We start from the raw sequence: 18,874 nt of genomic DNA on the forward strand, positions 1-18,874 counted from the left end.
ATCACAAAATAATGGAATCAATGCATTTTTAATTCATAAGGCAGTATTAAAAAGTAGACTGAAAGTCCACAAAGTAGTGTGAAATGTCATCATAGCCAGAATTTTGGAAAGAGTGTGCAAACAACACTGAAGTCTGAGCTACAGGCTTACTGTCACCAAGGTCCTCTAATTTTCCCTTTTTAACACCCAAGAATGCAATCCCCAGAGAGTTGCTGAGCTCTCCCGATTCAGCTCTGAACAGACTCCAGCTCTTCCTACTGTGTCCCAATGCCAAATTGTAAGTCAACAAGAAACAATTTTGCAACATAAAAATGTACTGTCTTTTTCACATTCCTGACAGAAGTGGAATTGATTTGCAATATTTTTCCTCTTGCAAAGCATGACTGCCAACTTCACCAAAAAACCCTGGTAGTTGGAAATAATTTATTTTAGTGTTGTTGCATAACATGTTAGCTTTGACAGAACCTGGCAAGGAAATTGCTGCTGCTGCTGTCTGTGCTTTGGGGTACTGGGTTACACAGGTTGGTAGGATGGTTTGGATAAGGACAGTTTCCCCCAAGACAGAGGGTTTATTGAAGGGACAGACTGTGGGATTAACAGCATGCAGGAGTAACTCCTGGAGGCTTCTGTGTAAGTGCAGTCAATGTGCTTGCTTGCTTCAGTCAAATCCATGGGTGGCCACAGACCAAGATAGTCAAGAAGCTACAAATGCTAAACTTTCCCCCTAAAATATTCCATGCCTCCATCCTGTTTGGAATTACGTTGCTCTTGCTTAGTTCTTGTACTCCCAGAGACAAAGTAATTGTGTGTGCACATTTCAACACCTTTTATAGCGCCTCATTACTAAAGATTAGAGGGGTTTCAGCTAGGTCATGCAGAAACACGGGGATATAAAGAATATAGAAATTTTCATAGATACAATTTATGGTTGTTTCTGAAAAACGGTTTGTCTCCATTACAGTAAGGTTTAAGCAGCGCTGAGTAAAATTCAGCAGTGACATGTTAGGAGAGCCAGAATTTAGTGGGGTTAAATTTGGAGCTTTGATGGCCCCTTTTAGAATAAGGCAGTCTGAACATCAAGGACTTGTGTTGGGTCTCTTCCTCTAGCCCGATTGTAGAGGCTTTCCCAGAAAATGTGTAGCAATTAGGAAAGCACTGCAGGTCGTGGGTCAGGCGGAGAAGGCTCCGTAGCTCCAGTGCGTTTGTAGAGTGTCCCGGGATAAGCGCCAGGCTGCGGGTCTGCGGTGCCCGCCCCGCTCCGGCCTCAGCGCGGCTCCGGCAGCGGAAACACGTCACGGCCCGCCGCAAGCAGCTCCGGGCCGGGGCTGGATCTGCACAGTGCGGGACAAGACTTCCCTGCCGGCACTTTGTGTTCCCCGGCGCGGTTCGCGGGCACGAACACACCCTCGCTCCCGGCACGGCACGCTGGCCGTGAGCCCCTGAGCTCAGCCCGCTCCGCCGGTCCCTCCAGCCGCCCGCGGCCCCGCCTTCCCCGGGTGCGGCGCCGCCCCGCCGTGCGACACGTGGAGCGGAGCGGAGCCGGCCGGCATGGGCAAGCGGCGGGGCGGGCGGGAGCTGCTGCGCAGCCTGAGCAAGAAGCAGAAGAAGCACCTGCGGGAGTTCGGCGAGGAGCACCCGTTCTATGACAAGTGAGTGCCGGGCCCGCCCTCGGCCGCGGTTCGGAGCGGGGCCGCAGGCCGAGGAGCCGCGCTCGGCCCCGCGCCGGCGGCCGCTGCCTCTCACCGTGCCCCGCTCCCGAGGGAACGAGGGGAGCTGTACCTGCGCTGCCCGTGAGCCGGGAATCTCGGAAGCTGAGCGGAAAGCGGGAAATCTCGGCTCGGGTTTTCTTAGAACAAATGTAAACTTGTGGTGCAGCCCGGAGGCTGCCGCGAGCAGTGGGGAAGCGGAGCGGGGGCCCCTTTGTGGTACCAGGCCGATCTCAGGGTTCCAGCTTTCCCGCTGTTTACTCCGTGCTCCTTTCTGGTCTCGGAAAGGGTGTGAAAGCAGAGCAGCGAAGATTTGTGTGACAAGAGCCATTCCCTCCTGGGCGGGATGCCCGCCCGTCTATGAAAATGACCGCCCTCCTTTTGTACCCTCGTGTAAACTTGAGAGGCAGGAGCTGCTTGGTGCCGGTGCTGTGTGGTCCGTGGTGCTGTTGTAAAGCCTGTAGGAGCAGGCACGCAGCCTTAGGGTCTGTTGTCTGCGTGTCCCCTCCTGGCCCGTGCGGATTGGGATGCAGGGCCTGCTGGAGGGAGTGTCCTGTGATGCTCAGTCCCACACATGACTGCATCTTGCCCAGCTTGGACAGTGGTTTCTTTGAAGAATTGCAGTCCCGAGACTGTTTAATTAATGCTGGTTTTCATTTAGTTTGAATCTTTTTCCTGCTTTCCACAGACCAATATTTAGTGCGCTAGATGTAGTCTCTGTCTCTGGTTAACTTTTTTACAAACTACCCTTGTACCTAGATTCTTTTAATTCCTCTTGGGACCTCATCTTCTGATTAACGCTGGATTTTACTACACAATTTTTATTGCAATGCCTGAGGACCTAGGCTTCATGTACAGAGGGTCACATCAGTTGAGAGAGTGGTCCTTAAGGGTAAATGCCCAGTCTGTTTTCTTTGGGACACGTGTGATGGTTTGGTTTGAAGCTTTCTTTTAACTTCTTTAAATTTACATAACTGATCAATTCACTCTTCCCCTCATTTCTTTCATCCTGTGTGTAATGTCATTGGCAGAGTAAGGTATTTTAGTTCTTTCTTTTCAGGGTTTCTGGAAGACCTGAAGCAACTCAAATATGTGAACTGGTAATGTATATTTTTATTCCTTCCTTTTTGTGTAGCTTAATGAAGTGAAAAATTTAGCATTTCATGTTTCCAGTTTATTCAGGCTGATTGAGTTGTTTCACTTAGAAAACCAGTATTTAAGAGAAAAAAATGAATGTGACTTTTGTGTGGCTCTGAATTGTTCTCTTTAATGTCTGACTCAAAACTGTAATACCATGAGAGGGCAGAAGCAGCAGGAAATAACAGCAGTTCTCAACTTTGTTGTGTATTACTTAGTCACAGTGAAAATTAGATCATGCTTGAAGTTGTTTTAGTAATGTTGATAAACTCAGTGTTGCATGAGTTAGGAGACTTTGTTCTCTGTTGAACAAAGAAATGGGTTAATATTCCTTCTTCAGATTGCCAGTGCTTTACTTTTCTTTCAGTCAGGATTTGGTAGCCTCCTTTATCATCAGATTAATAAAAGACTTCAAAGTTTTAACTTGGAAAAAATAAGTACTCTGTTTCATTTGTTTCCTTTAGCAATTTTGTGCATTAGTACAGTATTTACTGGTTGGGTTTTTTTCCCCTTTTTGGGCTAAAAGACACTAAGAAAGTAGTAAATGGTGTTGTGTTGATAGTCATGGTTTCACTCTAGTTTTGGCTATAATCTGGACATTAGTTTGTTCAATCCCAGGACAGAACTGGCTCAAGTGTGTCTTGCTGGAAGTATAGACGTGTACAGCTGAACCAAACCTGGCCAACTCCCTGGGGAGCCATTGTCCACTGGCAGCTATTTCACTTACCTTCTTGAAAGCCAGAAACATTTCCAGCATGCTCTGTTCCCTTTATGGGTGCCTTTCCAAAATTTTCAATCTGTGTGTGGTTTTCTTAAAAGAATCTGGTGCTAGTTCAGTAAATGCCTTGTTTGTGAAGATCAAATTCCTTACTCAGCTGAGACTGAAAGCACTGGCTTTTGTGATGCTCCAAGTCAAATTGGTGCAGAAAGAGGCATTTCAGTCTCCCAGAATGTTTTCAAAATCTGAATGGAGGCGCCCAGCATAATTATTAGCATAAAATAAAATTTGAAAAATTCCATTGCATCTATGAGAGGGGAAACATAATAGTGCAAGTAGAGGTAAGGATATTTGCCTGCTGCTTTATAGGCTGTTACTGTTGTTGCTGTTTACCCTTGTAAACACTTTGTTTACACTTTGCAGTCTGAGGATTCTGATAAGTCCAGTGCAGAAAGTGATTCAGAGACTGAAGTGGAGCAGGTCTCTGGGTATCATAAGCTCCTGGCTACCCTGAAGACCTCGCCTGAGTCTGAGAGTGAGGAGGAGGAAGATGAAAGTGAATCAGAAGAAGCTGAGGAGAGTGAGGCAGAAATGGACAGTGAAGGGTCCCAGGAGATTGGAGAAGCAGAGGGAGGTGAAGAAGATAAGAAGGATGTTACAGAGGAGGAAGAAGGTAATTTGTCTTTTCCCACGCTTCTTTGGGGGATGTTTTTTGACTAACGTGTGTTTTTAGCCAGGATCCTGGTATAGACAGGCTTATTGGCTGGATGATCTTCTGCCTTATAGACTCTGTTGTTCCATTGGCTCTGTGTGGGTGGGAGCAGCAGCTGCTGAAGGATTTAGCAGGGGAAAGGGTAGCTGTGCTCATTTTCTGCCAGACAGCCTGCTGCTGCTTCCTCAGATGTTGTTTGTGCTGCAGCACAGAGGAAATCCACATGGAGCAGCAGACCAGGGGTTCTCACTCGCTCATGGGAGATGCAAGCTGTTCTCTGAGCAGCATCTGGCTTGGCTGTGCCACGCCAGAGAGGAGGGAAAGGTTTGCCTCAGCACAGGAAAGAATGTGGAAATTGGAAGGAAACCTCCGCCTTTACGGTGAGGTATCCTCATTCATGAAATCTGCAAAGAAATGCTGGTAAAGAGGAGCCAACCTTTAATCATTTCCAGTTTTTTGAGGTCTCTGGAAACTAAAAGTTAAATTCCCTAAGCAGGTTGCTGCTTTAATTTTGTCCGGGGGATCACATTTTGTGTTATGTAATATTTAGCATGCTAGCCAAAAGTCATTGTGGTAGAATACAAAGCTTGCTTTTATCTTTTTTGATAGAGTTTTGGGAGAAAAAAAATCAGTAACTCAAAGGGAACAACATCTACAGACAGTAACTTTTCCAGGAGAAAATAACCTGTTTCTTTCTGACAATTGACAGCCACAGACACAGCAGAGCAGATGCTCAGCCAGGAGCAGGCTGATGGCACAGATACCTCTTGTGACCCACGTCATGGAGTAATTGAAGAGTTTACTGATGTGAAACACGAATCTGAATTTAGCCTGGAAACCAATTTCATGGAAGAGGAGAGTGGAGATTGCAATGCAGATAGGAAAGACAGCAGTTCTTCACAAGCTCTTCCAGAAGGTAAAAGACTGTGTGTGTGTTGAGGGATCTGCCTTTAGAGGAGTATCCGTAAAATTGTTTAGATTGTCCAACACGCTAGCAATGGGCTGTACAGTTCTAAGTTCTTCCACTGCATCATTCATGCTGCCCATGTGTCAGGTGGTTACATAATGGACCCTTAACACTACTGCAGATGTGTAGTTGAGCCATTTGTTCTCTGTAGCACCTGGGGATTGGGATTCATGTGAGGTTTCTGCTGTGACTGGTAAAGCTTGAAGTATCAAGAACTAGAGAAAGCGTGTGGAGTGTGTTATCTTGTTCTGCTGCTTTAATAGTAGTTGCCACTGTAATACAGAGAGCTCTGCAAGCCTTGACTATGGAAGATATTCTTGGCACAAACAGCACAGAAGATAATCACAAAGCTGACCTGTGAGGGCATCCTTCACATCTCAGTGGAGTTAGAGGTCAGATTCTGAGAAGCTTGGAGCAGCCACAGTAATTTAGACAAATGCTCAGCACTCTCAGAATTTTGAAGGTTATACAGAGGAGTCTGACTGCACCAGGATCAGGAGAGAATGAAGCATTAGCAGAGCACATGTAGTGTTTTTTAAGGGTGTATCCCAGAATCTCAGTGTACTGATGGATGCGTGTGAAGCTCCGGTGTTGGAGTTGTCCCACCATATGTAACAAAATAACTGTGTTGCACTGATGTGCCATCCTTCATCGACATGGCATGCACTGGCACTTGCACAGCTTCTGCTCATATTTAATGCTCTGTGCCTTTAATATCAGATGGCATAGTTTGAGAGAGAGAAATATGTTTGTAGCATCCCTAGTGATGCTGGCTTGTCATCTTGGAGCAGCAGCTGACATTAGATCTGCGAGGCAGCCTGGGTGATACATGAAATGTGTGGAAGCATCAAAGGGCCATGTGATAGAAAAAACAGCTCGTTCTTGTTACCATGAGAATATGACTTAGGCTGCTGGCATTGCATTTTAATGAGAACAGTAGCTCTCCAACTGCATGCTAAGTATCCTAACAGCTTTGTTCCACCTATAAATGATGCACTACTTCTCAGTGGGTTCTTGTAGCTTGGAAGAGTCTTTCTAATCTATTGCAGAACATTAATCACCTAAGATAGCAGAAAAGGAATAAATTTCTACTCTGGTCATGGGGTCACTAAAATTCCTGAAAATGCATCCTATTACTCCTTCTACTTTATTGGAAAAATGCTGTAATCAGTAAAACTCAACTGAGGAGAGACCCTGCAGCACAATTAAATGATATCCAGTTCATTTGCATTTCTGGAAAGATTTTCTCAGGTTTTTTTCAGTGTCATGATCAGTAAATGCTTTGACTTTTGCCTGGGTAACTTGTGTGTGGGCTGGATATTTGTTGGCAAGCACCAGTGTTCCCTAATTAGTTTTCTTTATGCAGCGAATGCTGCTGTGCTGCAAGCAGGATGCAGGGCTTGGCTTTCAAAATTAACTTTGCATGTGACTGTGCGTGCCAGTGTCTTTGAGTATAATATGATTTAACAGTTTTTTGTCTCTTCTTTTCTTTCCAAAAAGAAATGCTGATTAGATAAATTAGACTTTTTCTCACTCCAGGCAATTTTCACCCCCCTTCTCCAAAACTCGCCTAATGTTTTTCTGCTTTAATACAAACTGTGTTCATATCACTGGCCAAAGCCCTGGGCAGAACTGTTTATAAATTTGGAAGGTTAGCAAGTTCACTTGGGACTTTACTATTGACAGCCTACATGCAAGCAATGGACTTGTCAGAGCTTAAGGCAAAAACTTGCCACTGTTTTCCACTACATGTTGTTTTCCTGTCTAACATTTGATTAGTGCTTGAAAATTCTAGTACTTCCATAAGTGCTTCTTTTTCTTTTTCAAAAGCAATCTGTCAAATCTGTTCTCTCTGTTCTTTGCAGAGAGAATTTGACATCCTTTCTCTCATCTCCAAGTGCTTTGAAATAACTAGTTTTAATTGTGGTGTTGGCCAGCATGGAAACTATTCATCTCATTTGCAAATCCATTCTGCAACTTGATTCTACTATTAGCTTCAATAGTTCTCAGGCTATTTTTTTGTTGTTACTGTAAATAGATCCATTTAAACAGCACATGGACAAAGAACTTGAAGAAAAGGAAATAGAGAAAATGTCGACGCTTCCTAAAACTTCAAGTCAAAGCCAGGTAATCATGTTCTGTAGCCAGCCAGCATTCCTAAAGATGCCTGGATTAAAGTAATCCTTTTTTTTATACAGGTGAAGTAGATCACTATTATTATTATTATTATTAGCTACTGGCACTAGAATTGTCAAGATTTTGTCACTGTGTTGTTGTTGAACTGTTTTCTTCACTTATAGCGAGCAAGGGTTGAAATGTGAAGTCTGCTGCTCTGGAGCTATAGGTGACACATATGAAAACACATAGCTTTAGAGTCTGAGCTGTAGTCCCAAAACCTTGACAAGGGTTGGAAACAGGGCTTGTTTCTGAGTAGTGACAGCATAATACTAGGGTTGTGCATGGCTGCTGAGCTTCTGAGGTGACCATGTACTTTTAAAATTTGTGATGCCCTTTTGCATTCTTGCTTCAAGACATTTACAGTGAAGGAGAATTTATTACTTATATTATTTAATTCTGGCAATAATATGTGAATGACAGTTCCAGAAAACCACCTCGTTGCTTGACAGAGTATATTGGTTTTTAAAAAACTCATTTTTAGACAAACCTTTGCCTCATAACTTTTCCACATCTGATTTTGTTTTTGGAGAGTTGCCTCCCATTCTGGTCAGCCATATGCTGGGTGACATTCATTGGAAGATATCCAATGGTTAGTTAGTCAGAGAGAAAGCTGTGATTTAAAAAAAAAAAAAAAATTTAATTTACTTTTTTGGCACATGGTGGCCAAAATTACTGGTGCCACCTGAAGCAATGTATGATATATCTTTGCTTAAATTGGTTTAGCTGCTTTATGGGGACAGCTGGGGACAACTTGCATGGCAGAAGGCTTAAAGTTTAGAGTTTTTCCCTGCTACACTGATAGCTGTTCAAAATCAGACAGACACCCAACAAGACTGCATTTAACAACTGAATCACAGCTTGGGGATTGGCCCCAATGGGTTTTTTTCTTCTTTGATCAAAGTACATACTTCAGTGGGGCCAGTTGATAAACACAGTTGGCCTCCAGGGTTCTCATCTTGTCCCTAGTTTGACCCACTGATTTGCTGGTTGGGTTAGGCAGAGAATTCCTCAGTTTCCTCTGGCATGGGAACAGTTACAGACACACCATTGCAAAATCCTTCCAAATCTACCGGGCTCAAATTTATTGTTCTTTATATTGGCAGACTCTAAATGTGATTGCATATTGAAAAAAAGGTTTCCACTTGTATTATGAAAAGATGATTTCCTTAATTTTGTGAACTTGGTTAAGTTAATGTCACCAGCTGTGGTGATATGCTTTCAAGTGTGCAAGGTTTGGTACATATGACTCCTCAGTGTTGTTGGTTTGTTTTTTGGTTTTTTTTCAGTGGCCAAGGCTGGGTCAAGTAATTTTTTCTTCCACTTTGGAGAAACAAAAATCTTTGAAAGCAGACAAAGAGGTTGATGTGAAACAGCTTCATCTCCACAAGCCTTTGGAATCCACTTGGCCAAAAGTGAATAAACAATTTCTGTCTGCAGTGGACAAACCGACTGATTGCTTTTTCACCCCGTTACAAAGAGAGGTCTTCTGTGTCATGAATTGCTACCGGGACCTGTTCTATCCGGAAAGCAATGCTTTGACCAACGGGGAGGAGATCCGGCACGCTTACTGCCTGCATGCCTTGAACCATGTCCTCAAGGCCAATGCCCAGGTGCTCAGCAACAATGCCAAACGCAGGGATCGCAAGCCAGGGACGGACACCGATGACCACAGGGATCAGGGGCTCACCAGGCCTAAGGTAAGAGAGCTCTGATGCCTGATCTCCACCCTGGCTGCCTGCTCAGGCTGTACAAACATCCTGGTAGTTTATCCACAAGTATTTCTGTTGTTGCTCTCTCAGGTGATGTGTTCCTGGGTATATGCTTTTCTACATCCCTTTATCATGGAAGTTGTTGTCCACAGCCAGGGAAAATGCTGTGTGAGAAGCAGTGAGCTCAGGGGTGTTAGCCAAGCTGCTTCTCTGCCAAGCCATGGGCTTGATTTATCTCTTTTTTTGTCCCCCTGCCACCCCAGACTGACAAGTTTTCCTGCTTCCATATTTAAATCTGCCAGGCAGACAGGTGCCTCCACATCAATCCTCAGTATCAGTGCAGGTAGTGTAGGCTCACTCAATGTCACTCAGTGTGGGATGTGCCAGAAATTCTTTTATCCTTAGGCACTTGTAAGGACTTGCTGCATAGAAGGATCTTTCTGTACCTGGGAGTTTCTCAGGGAGTCCCAGCCCCACTGTCAAGGCCACCTATCTAACTGGGGGAGTGGGCCCCAAACCAATTCTCCCTGGATTCACAGCATCCTGTAGCTGATAACCAGGTGTCACCAGTGTGCCTGTTGAACAGTTCCAGAGTTGGCTTTCAGTGTTTGCTGCATGACTGGCAAATCTTTGGTTTCTGTGTTGACTCCCCCATTAACCATTTATATTTTGGAGTTCTGTGCAGAGGCTATGGCCACCCATCCAAGAGCCAGCCCTTGACTGTCTCTGTGTCACAGGAGCTCTTGGTTCCCTGGGGGATAGGGAGGACAGGAGAATGTGCTTAGTTTTCAGTTCCCCTGTACTGGTACCCTGAATGAGCTGGGGAACCAGGCTGAGCTGCTGGCCACAACAGGTTCCAAGAGCACTGCATCCCAGTGCATCTTCCCTCCCTGCTGCTTGCCAGAACGGTTTTGTTTTGATTGTTGGGATGCTCCACAGGGGCAGATCCAAGCCAAAAGTCCAATTAACATACCCTTAATGGCAGGTGTTGGTATTTTATGGGTTATTCTCTTGTAACTGTTGATGTGCACAGGTGCTGATGATAGTGCCCTTCAGGGAATGTGCTCTGCGGGTTGTGCATATTCTCATCAGTCTCCTCGAAGGGAATGACAAGAAAAAAATAGATGTGAGTAATAAAAAGCGCTTCAAAGGGGAGTTTGGCTCTGACCCAGAAGAGAAGCCCCCCAACCTGAAAAGACCTGAAGATTATGAAGCTGTCTTTGCTGGCAACATTGATGACCACTTCAGAATTGGTAATAACCTACTGAACAGATGATTTTTAGCTTGTACAGAACTGCTAAGTAACAATTTTTTCTAAGAGCTATCAGAGTTTGAAGTTCTGGTGATACTCTAGGCTGTGTGGTATTCCTGCTGGTTTTACCCTGGCAACCTGAATTTTTCTGAAAATCTTTCTTGCCTTGTCAGAACTTAAAAAGGAAGAGAAAACAGAGAAGTAATTATTTTCACATCAAGTTCAGAATCATTTAAAATGCAATGACAGCTTTATTCTAGCAGGACTGCCCACACCTCATTTTGAAGATAGCCTTGATTATGCAGCAAAATCTTTTCATGTTATAAAAAAAAAAACTTCGGAGTTTAATTAGCTGTTCACAGTGTCTCATAATGGTTGGAACAAAATTAAAGCTCAATACTGAGCAGCTGAAGAGTTTTCTGCTGTGCTTACCATGGTTTTCATGAAAGCAAATGGGTAGCCAGCAAGTAGGAGTGTTGGACAAGCAGAAAATGTGAGACTGTTTCGTGTAATATTGTAAACTTATGCTGATTGCTAACTCTTTAAGCAGAGAACTAGCTAGTGGCTTGGTTCCTGGAGCTGATAAGATGAGAAGGCAGTTTTTCTAACTTAACTTGACAGATCAGAAGCTTTTGAAATACTGCACCTTGCAAGATAAATTGGCACCCCAAGAAATGTAATGGTACAGTGGAAGATGTGAGCAGGTCACACTCAGTCTTTCTTCCTTCCCCAGTGAATATCTCTCAGATTGAAAACATCTTACTTTCAGTAGCATAATAATTTTCCTTTTAGTCCTCTCCCATACCACTCTGCTTGTTCCACTTACTAAGTGTTAAGAAATGATTGAAGAAACTTTCAGTACTGTTAACTTGCAGAAGCAAATTATAGAAGCAGAATAATTTCTCTTTCTTACATGTGCTGCACACCCTGTTACTTCTGCACAAAGATCTAATTTAAAGCACATTTGTTATGCCTTGCTGAAACCACCACTCCTTCACATTTTTAAACAGAAAAAAGACTTGATGTTTCTGAACTGTATATATGCTGTGACAAGTGATATCTTCTTCCTGGAAATTCAACCAATTGCACCTTTCTTTTTTTCTTTCTTTTTCCATTTTTATCCTTGTGTTGAAATACACAGCAGGAGGGGTCTCTACTGCTGTCTCTGAAATTTTTGGAAGGGCCTTCAGCTGTACCCATGCAATCTGCCTTCACATGGACAGGGAGAAAAGTTGGAGAGACTTTGTTAGGCAGACTGAAGGGGGTGGTTTGAATGTGGTCTTGGACTAGCTGCATTTTGAAGACCAGAAAAGTGTGGGTTCTAGAAATACTGCCATGTAGCTATGACACAAACTCCTTTGATTCCTTCCCTTCTGTGTCTATAACATGAGAGGTGATGCATAAGCTGGTTCAGAATGTACCCTGCAACATGTGTGAGAGACAGTGTAGGTGCAAGACTTTAGTCACTGTAACATGAAGAACCTTGTCCTTTGTGGTTTTTTTAGCAAATCTTTCAGCCCTGTGCGTAAAGGCAGTTGATAGTCTAGAGATCCACCCCAAATCTTTTATGGCAGATTAAAGTAACAGTTACTATAATACCCAAAGGCAGAGATCAAAGTTCAGGATTCAGGGAGAAAGGAGTAGTTAATAATTTCTGCTTTTTTCTTTCCTTAAGTTGTTCAGTTTCCTCATTCCACTGTTTAACAGAAAATCGGAAACAATATGTTTCAGTTAAAAATTTTCATTCAGATTATGAAAAATCTTTAAAAAAATAATACAGAAATGCTTTGCTAAACTATATGAAATTTTTCAAGTGCTTGTCAAATGGGGGTAGAGTGGGTAAGCACTTTTTGGGGAGAGTTTCAGACAAATTAGTTGTCTCCAGCCATATTAATCAATATGGGGAGAAGAAATGGGGAAAATTATTGTTCCAGGGCCTCCTGGAAGAATGTGGTTGATAATTGATGTTTACTGAAAAGTTGCTGTTGGTGTTGTTGCACAGGAGTTGCAATCCTACAGAAGAGCATGAGACTCTATGCACCCTTCTACTCCTCAGACATCATCATTGCCTCTCCCCTGGGCATCAGGACTGTCATTGGTGCAGAGGGGGAGAAGAAGAGAGACTTTGATTTTCTGTCATCAATAGAAATTCTCATAATTGATCAAGCAGACATTTACCTGATGCAGAACTGGGAACATGTTCTGGTGAGTTTTCCATATATATGTTGTTTTTGTGCTCTGCTGTGTCTTGCTGGCCTGATGTTACTCAATTTTGGCAGTGAGCAGTATTGCTGTTTTTCACTGACTTGATCCTAGACATGGATGTTCATTTCTTTTCCTCCCTCCACCCTGATATTTTCCTTATATTAAGAATATTCTTTCTACAGACTTTGGGTAGTATTCAGAACATGTTCTCTCTAAAACTTAGTTGAGTGCTTCAGTAATATAATTCATCAAAGGTGTTCTTTGCATAGTTGTAATTATCTTGCAGCATGAGAATGATGATTCCTTTAATCACATCTGGGAGAAATTATGCCAGCTGTCTGACTGCCCAGTGTCTCAGTCAGATTGCAGCCATATGAGGAAACTATGCAGCCTAATTCAGGTTTCCCCAGAAAGGAAGAGGAACTGGTGCATGTCTCCACTGACTGCAGAGATACTAAGCATTAGTCATGTCCATGATTGTTTGGAACAATCATGTTCCAAACAGTATGAAGGGTTTCCTGTACTTTTAGTAGAAATAGATCTCTTGGATTGTGGCTGGTCTGCAGCACTACCCCTGCTTTTTTGCTTTAGGTTAGTAGAAGTTTCTAGGATTTAAATGGTAGTGTTTTTTTTTCCATGTAAAAGCACCTCTGAGACACTTGGACTGGAAATTTTGAGTACATGATGTCCCTATGCATTTTGGATGAGTCCAGAAGGTCTTCTTTCCTCAGGAGTCTCAGAAAGGACATGTGAGCCTACACAATGTCCAAGGAATGAGTCTTGGAGCCTGCTTTCTGTTTTTCCCTTCAGGTGCAACTGTGCCAAGTGGTGGCAGGGATGCCAGTCCTAGGCATTGTTCCCTGAGCGTGAAATGTGGTGAATTTCTTCAAACTCTCCCCAAATGTGATGAGAGCTGAGCTGTGCTTCGGCTTCTTTCAGCTCAGAAACCTTGGGCCATTGATTTTAATACAAACAAATGCATTAGAACTTGCCCCAGGAGAAGATTAGAAGGTTACTGTTCCTGGTGACTAAAGAGATGGTAGCTTTCAGTTCTGTGGCAGGAAATCAAGTAAATTGCTCTTGCTGTGGTCAATAAATTCCAAACAGTGGTGCTGTGGGAGATGCTGCTTGTTTATATTCTGTGCTGCCTTGCTGGTCCCTGCCCTCTTTCCCACTGCAGTCAAGGCTTTTGCAGGCAGTCAGGGATGTCAGCAGTGATGTGTCTCCATCTGTCTGAGCAGCACCTGATGAAGCACATTAACCTGCTGCCTCTGGATTCCCACGGGGTGGACTTTTCCCGGGTGCGGATGCTGAATCTCAACAACTGGTCCAAGTACTACCGGCAGACACTGCTGTTCAGTGCCCTGCAGGACCCCCACATTAACTCTGTCTTCAACAAGCACTGCTTCAATTACACTGGGCAGGTGAGTTCACAGAGGAGCTGGAACGCTGGTGTGGAAGGGAGGGGGAGAGGGAGGGAAAACCCAACATGAGGAAAAATTCTCTAACTCAGTTGTTGAAAGACTGTGTGTGCCTGTAATTTCCTTCACCCAAATGTTTCAGTCTGAATCTCCATGACATTACATGCTGTGCCAGAGGCATGAGGAACTGCTCCTCATGCAGTGATGCTTATTTGATACTTTTCTTTCATAGTAGCTGCTGTTTCATGTCAGAAGTTGGATTTGGGATTTTTAATTTGACAGACTCAAGTTACTTTGTTTTACTTTTTTTGTTGTTAAATAGAGAGATCATCTGCTTCTTTTCTTTCTTTTTTTTTAATGTCCTACTGTGTAAGATGCATGAACTGTTAGCATTTTGAAAGAAAGAAGAAAAGGAAAAACTTTTGGAGACCATTCCAAAATCCAGGACTCAGGGCATAAGCAGTTGTGTGTTTAACAGACCTGGTTTGTCTATCGTGGCTGTAGTTTTGTGCTGGAGCTTTCTTTAAAACAGCCTTGTGCACTGTTTTTCTTGAAAACAGCCTTGTGCTGTCAGATGTGAGCTGCAGAAAGCTGGCTGCAGTGTGCTGCCTTTGGAATGCTGCTTCCCTGACCACTCTACTTCCTTCTCACAGGTGGCTGTCCGCAACGTGCCGCTCACCGGCTCCATCAGCCACGTTGTGGCCCAGCTTCCTCATGTTTTTCGGAGATTGGAAGCTGACAGTGTAACTGCTGTGATAGATGCAAGGTACTGTGTGTCTCAGACTGTTTTGCTGTGGCCTAATGACTGCAAGTTCACATTTAGTGGAGCATACTGCAGAGCACACTGTGGGTTCACCACACGAGTACATCTTCATTAGTGCTCAGGTGTAGGTTGGATCTGCACAGGTGGAGGGGAATACTGACCTTCTCTTTGCCAAAGGCACTGCAGAACACACTCTGGGGAAGAAGTACCAAACTCTACCACGGTTGTGTAGTGCTGGTAAAGCCTTTTATCTTCTACACATGTAGAAATCTCATGAAGTTAAAAGAAGGAAAGATGTAGTGAAAATCTTCATCAGTCTTTTTGATGATATTCCTGTCTGAGCTCATATCAGTATTAGAAAGGTGAAATTTAACTGTGGTTAAAAGGTATGTGTTTTTTTAATTGAGGTTTCAGTTTTTCATTGACAAAGTTCTGCCCGAGTACCGCGATGCCATCATGTCCCACACGCTCATTTACGTCCCGTCCTACTTCGACTACGTGCGCCTTCGAAACTACTTCAAGAAGGAGGACCTGAACTTCACTCCCATCTGTGAATACACCAAAAAGGCTGCTGTCTGCAGGGCAAGGCGCTTCTTCCTCAAGGGAGAGAAGCAGTTTTTATTGTTCACTGAGCGCTTCCACTTCTACAAAAGGTGAGTTGTGGACCAGACTTTCCCTCTGAGTTGTGTGTGTGTGTGTGCTGTCCTGAAGGTAGAGTCTGACTTTAGTCATAGATGGGCTGTGCTGCATTTTGAATCTGTTGGATCCCTCTGAGGACTTCTTTGACTGAAGTAAGAGTTGTTAAGTTTACTTTCAAATTTTTCCCAGTTTTCAGCAGTCTCTTCACAGACTTTAGTATTTTTTATTTTAGTATTTTGTTATGAGCAAAGCTTTTTTCAGGAAGGTAAGTGCTACCAAGTTCCAGTGATGTCAGGACAGGATGATATAGCCTGCAGATGGGATTCATTGGGTCTTTTATTTGTGTTCATCTGTGCCACAGTAATTTTGCAAAATTTTGGAAGAAGTATATAATTGGCTCAGTAATGAAGTACAAAAAGCTGAGGCTACTTGGATAATTTGCTACATCCTGAGCAGAGCTGTTTACAAGTTCCTAATGGAACAGGATTTTTTTTTCTATTGGCAGATGTTTTGGCCAATATGTAAAGTTTCATGAGGCTTGGTCTGATCAGGCTTCACTGTATTAAAAACCAAGCTGAAGAGGCTGATTACTTCGTTAATTGGTGGTGGTTGTTGCTTTTAAGGAAGTCATTGTGACTGGCAATGTGAGATTTTCCCCCTAAATTCCACTTCTCTGTTTAGTCTTCAGTCTGTGACACAGGGTTTGTAAAGTTGAGTTACAGCTGATGTGCATTGAAGTTGATGGAAATTGAAGGACTTGATAGAGGATTGATGTTTTAACATTAATATTTAGTAAAATTTGCCTCAAATTTTTATTTTTGGGGTTTTTTTTTTTTCTGCTACAGGTATACAATAAAAGGCATTAGGAACCTCATTTTCTATGAGTTACCAACATACTCCCACTTCTACAGTGAGATTTGTAACATGCTGAAGGCCACAGACAATGGGGTGGATGCTACCTGGACTTGCACTGTGCTCTACTCCAAGTATGATGCTCAGAAATTGGCTGCAGTGGTTGGCATAGACCGCACAGCTCAAATGCTACAGTCCAAGAAGAACGTGCACCTCTTTGTTACAGGAGAAAATGATTAAGTGATTCTACAGACTGGATGGTTGGATGGACCTGCATTTTACTCCTAATGCAGATTTTTATATTGCTTTTTAAAAAAGTGTTAAAGCTTTTGCTCCCTTTCATTAAATATTCCATTGAAATTGTTTGTACAGTACTAAATTTTGTATTTCAGTACTCTGCCCAACAAGAAACAGAGGATGTCATTCAAAAAAACTGGGTTAGGAAGTATCTTCTGTGTAACAAAATCAATCCAGAACTGTTTTTCTTGTATATTAAAAAACTCATGGGTCAGTAAAGATTCATGCAGTGATAAATAGCTTTTGTTTGGACTGTTTAATTTCATTTTCAGGTGTAGCAAACTCACCTTTTCTCAAAGGGAAGCTTTTCTTCTTGTCTAGGATAAGAAAAATGCCCAAGTATTTAATGAGTCACTGTTGTGTAAGCTTACACAAGGGAGGTGCAGGCAAACCTCTGTAGCACAAGTGTGGTGGTGAATGAGACTTGGACTTGCTTCAAGTTAACATTTATGAGAATCATTAAATGGGCTTGGGTGGGAGCTATAGGTTTGTGTTTTTCCTGGAGTGAGCTAAATATCTCTGCCTCCTATTTCCAACAGATCCTCTGGGGTCAGTTTTACTAGGGATAAGTACAAAACCATGGGATGCAGTTGCAAATGCCCATGGAATGGTATTTGGCACCACAGGTAGAGGTCAGGTGGTTGGTTTGTCTGATTTTTCTCCTGATGGTTGCATATGGACAACATGGAAGCAACATGGTGCTGCCTTTTTCCTTTTCTTCTTCCAGAAAGCTAAGTCTCAGTTAAAAGGAGCTAAAAGTAGAAGGATTAGTTTTTTTAAGCACGTGCTAGGACTGCAGGAAGACTGTTCTCCAGAGGGGCAGGTGAGCCATGTGTCAGCCCAGATGCAAGAAGGAAACATCCTGTAATAAGCTTTGAGGGAGTTCTTGTCTGGGAGGCTTACATAAACACACTGAAGTGAAATATACTCCTTGAGTAAATGAGGCACATGCTTTCTGCCAGTTGTTGTCATATTCCTGATTCCTGTGCTCCCCAAAGTCTGTGAACTCGAGTAGTTAGTAGACATGAAAATCCATGTGGTTTCTTGCTTTGCATTTAAAGTAATGTGTTAATTTTACATATCTCTGCTGTAGCACACAAGAATTAAGAGCCAGCCCCAGCAAACTTTTCCTGGTGGACAATCTGTCTCCTGTACAGCACGGAGCAGGAGTAGCAATCAAGGATTTTTATTGTATGGCCCAGGCTGGATGTGGGAGAATTATGGCCATGCATATGAAAACAAGCACACAAAATAGGATTAAGGAATTTTCCTTTCTACACCGGATGTACTTAGCAGAGATAATAGCTGACCTCTGAGGAAGCTAAAGTGGGGTAGCTGCTTAGGGAGATAACATGATGTGGTGCAGCTCCTGTTTAAAGAAGCAGCAAGAGTTTTGTGCCAGAACCTTAACTCTGCAAAGATTTTTCTGCCCACACTGAAACTAAAAGCAAAGTGCCTTGATGGGAATAAGGCCAGACTGTAGACTGAGGCCCTCATGATTCTTTTATCAGCTAACTGGGTTTGTTCCTAAGACAAGCGTGCTTGGAAATTTGAAATCCTAGTGTCACATTTCTGATGTTGATTACTCAATATAACTCACTGATTGCCAAAGCAGTGTGTAAATGCCTCTTCAGTGCCTTCAGTAGGTGCTGGGAGCTGCCAGCACAGAGCCTTGGAGAGCTCGTGCATGAAGGTTTTGTGCCCTGACAAATTCTTACTTGCCTTAGTAGGGAGCCCCATCAGCCAGCACTGATCCTAGGCAGGAATTCTGCATAGCAGCCTGTGGTAGTGGGTCAAACAGGTTTGCTGATACAGGGTGCTCTTCTCTGAACTGGTGTGAAGGTCACTTTTTTTATCATCTTAAATAATGCCCTGGAGCAGGAGTTTGTCCAACTGTTCCAGAGACAGTTAATGGGGGATGGTGAGCACCAAGGTCAGAGTTTGGCACATCCTGGATGTGTGCTCATGGACACAAATGCTTTGTTTGCTGGGACAATTGCTGGCTCCAAAAGAGTTACTTTAGAGCCTGGTGATAATCTGGCTTTCAGAGAGGTGGCTGAACCTGGTGCATTTGTGTGGGGACACTATGTTTTTGTGGAATTCAAAGGGTTGGGGTTTTTTAAATTGTTCAACCCTTGTTCAAACTCTGACACAAATGGAATGAGAAAGTTGTTAGCAAATACAGTATTTTATACCCATTTTTACTTGACAGCATGCAGGTGAGTATTTTGCCATTTTTTACAAGAATACACCAATGATGAGTAATTATTCATCTTGACAAAAAGAATGTAAAGCAATTTCCTGTTCCTTTTTACCTC

The 18,874-nt window shown here is 43.1% G+C and overlaps 1 protein-coding gene across 1 annotated transcript; it reads left to right on the plus strand.

The window, feature by feature from the left end:
- Positions 1-1,440: 1,440 nt before the first annotated feature.
- Positions 1,441-16,793, plus strand: UTP25 (UTP25 small subunit processome component). Its single transcript, XM_079297845.1, has 12 exons — positions 1,441-1,649; positions 2,767-2,806; positions 3,985-4,234; positions 4,983-5,189; positions 7,279-7,367; positions 8,705-9,115; positions 10,161-10,380; positions 12,382-12,584; positions 13,826-14,008; positions 14,659-14,771; positions 15,176-15,421; positions 16,253-16,793. Exons 1-12 carry the CDS (start codon positions 1,549-1,551, stop codon positions 16,497-16,499), a joined length of 2,310 nt encoding a protein of 769 aa, XP_079153971.1. The 5' UTR covers positions 1,441-1,548; the 3' UTR covers positions 16,500-16,793.
- The last annotated feature ends 2,081 nt before the right edge of the window (positions 16,794-18,874 follow it).

The sequence above is a fragment of the Erithacus rubecula genome (assembly GCF_903797595.1).
Source record: "Erithacus rubecula genome assembly, chromosome: 2".
NCBI classification, from domain to species: Eukaryota; Metazoa; Chordata; class Aves; order Passeriformes; family Muscicapidae; genus Erithacus; species Erithacus rubecula.

Coding starts and splice junctions, on each gene's coding strand:
- UTP25 (XM_079297845.1), top strand. CDS start 1,549: ATGGGCAAGCGGCGGGGCGGGCGGGAGCTGCTGCGCAGCCTGAGCAAG. Junction 9,116..10,160: donor AGGGGCTCACCAGGCCTAAG/GTAAGAGAGCTC, acceptor TGATGTGCACAG/GTGCTGATGATAGTGCCCTT. Junction 14,009..14,658: donor GCTTCAATTACACTGGGCAG/GTGAGTTCACAG, acceptor TCCTTCTCACAG/GTGGCTGTCCGCAACGTGCC.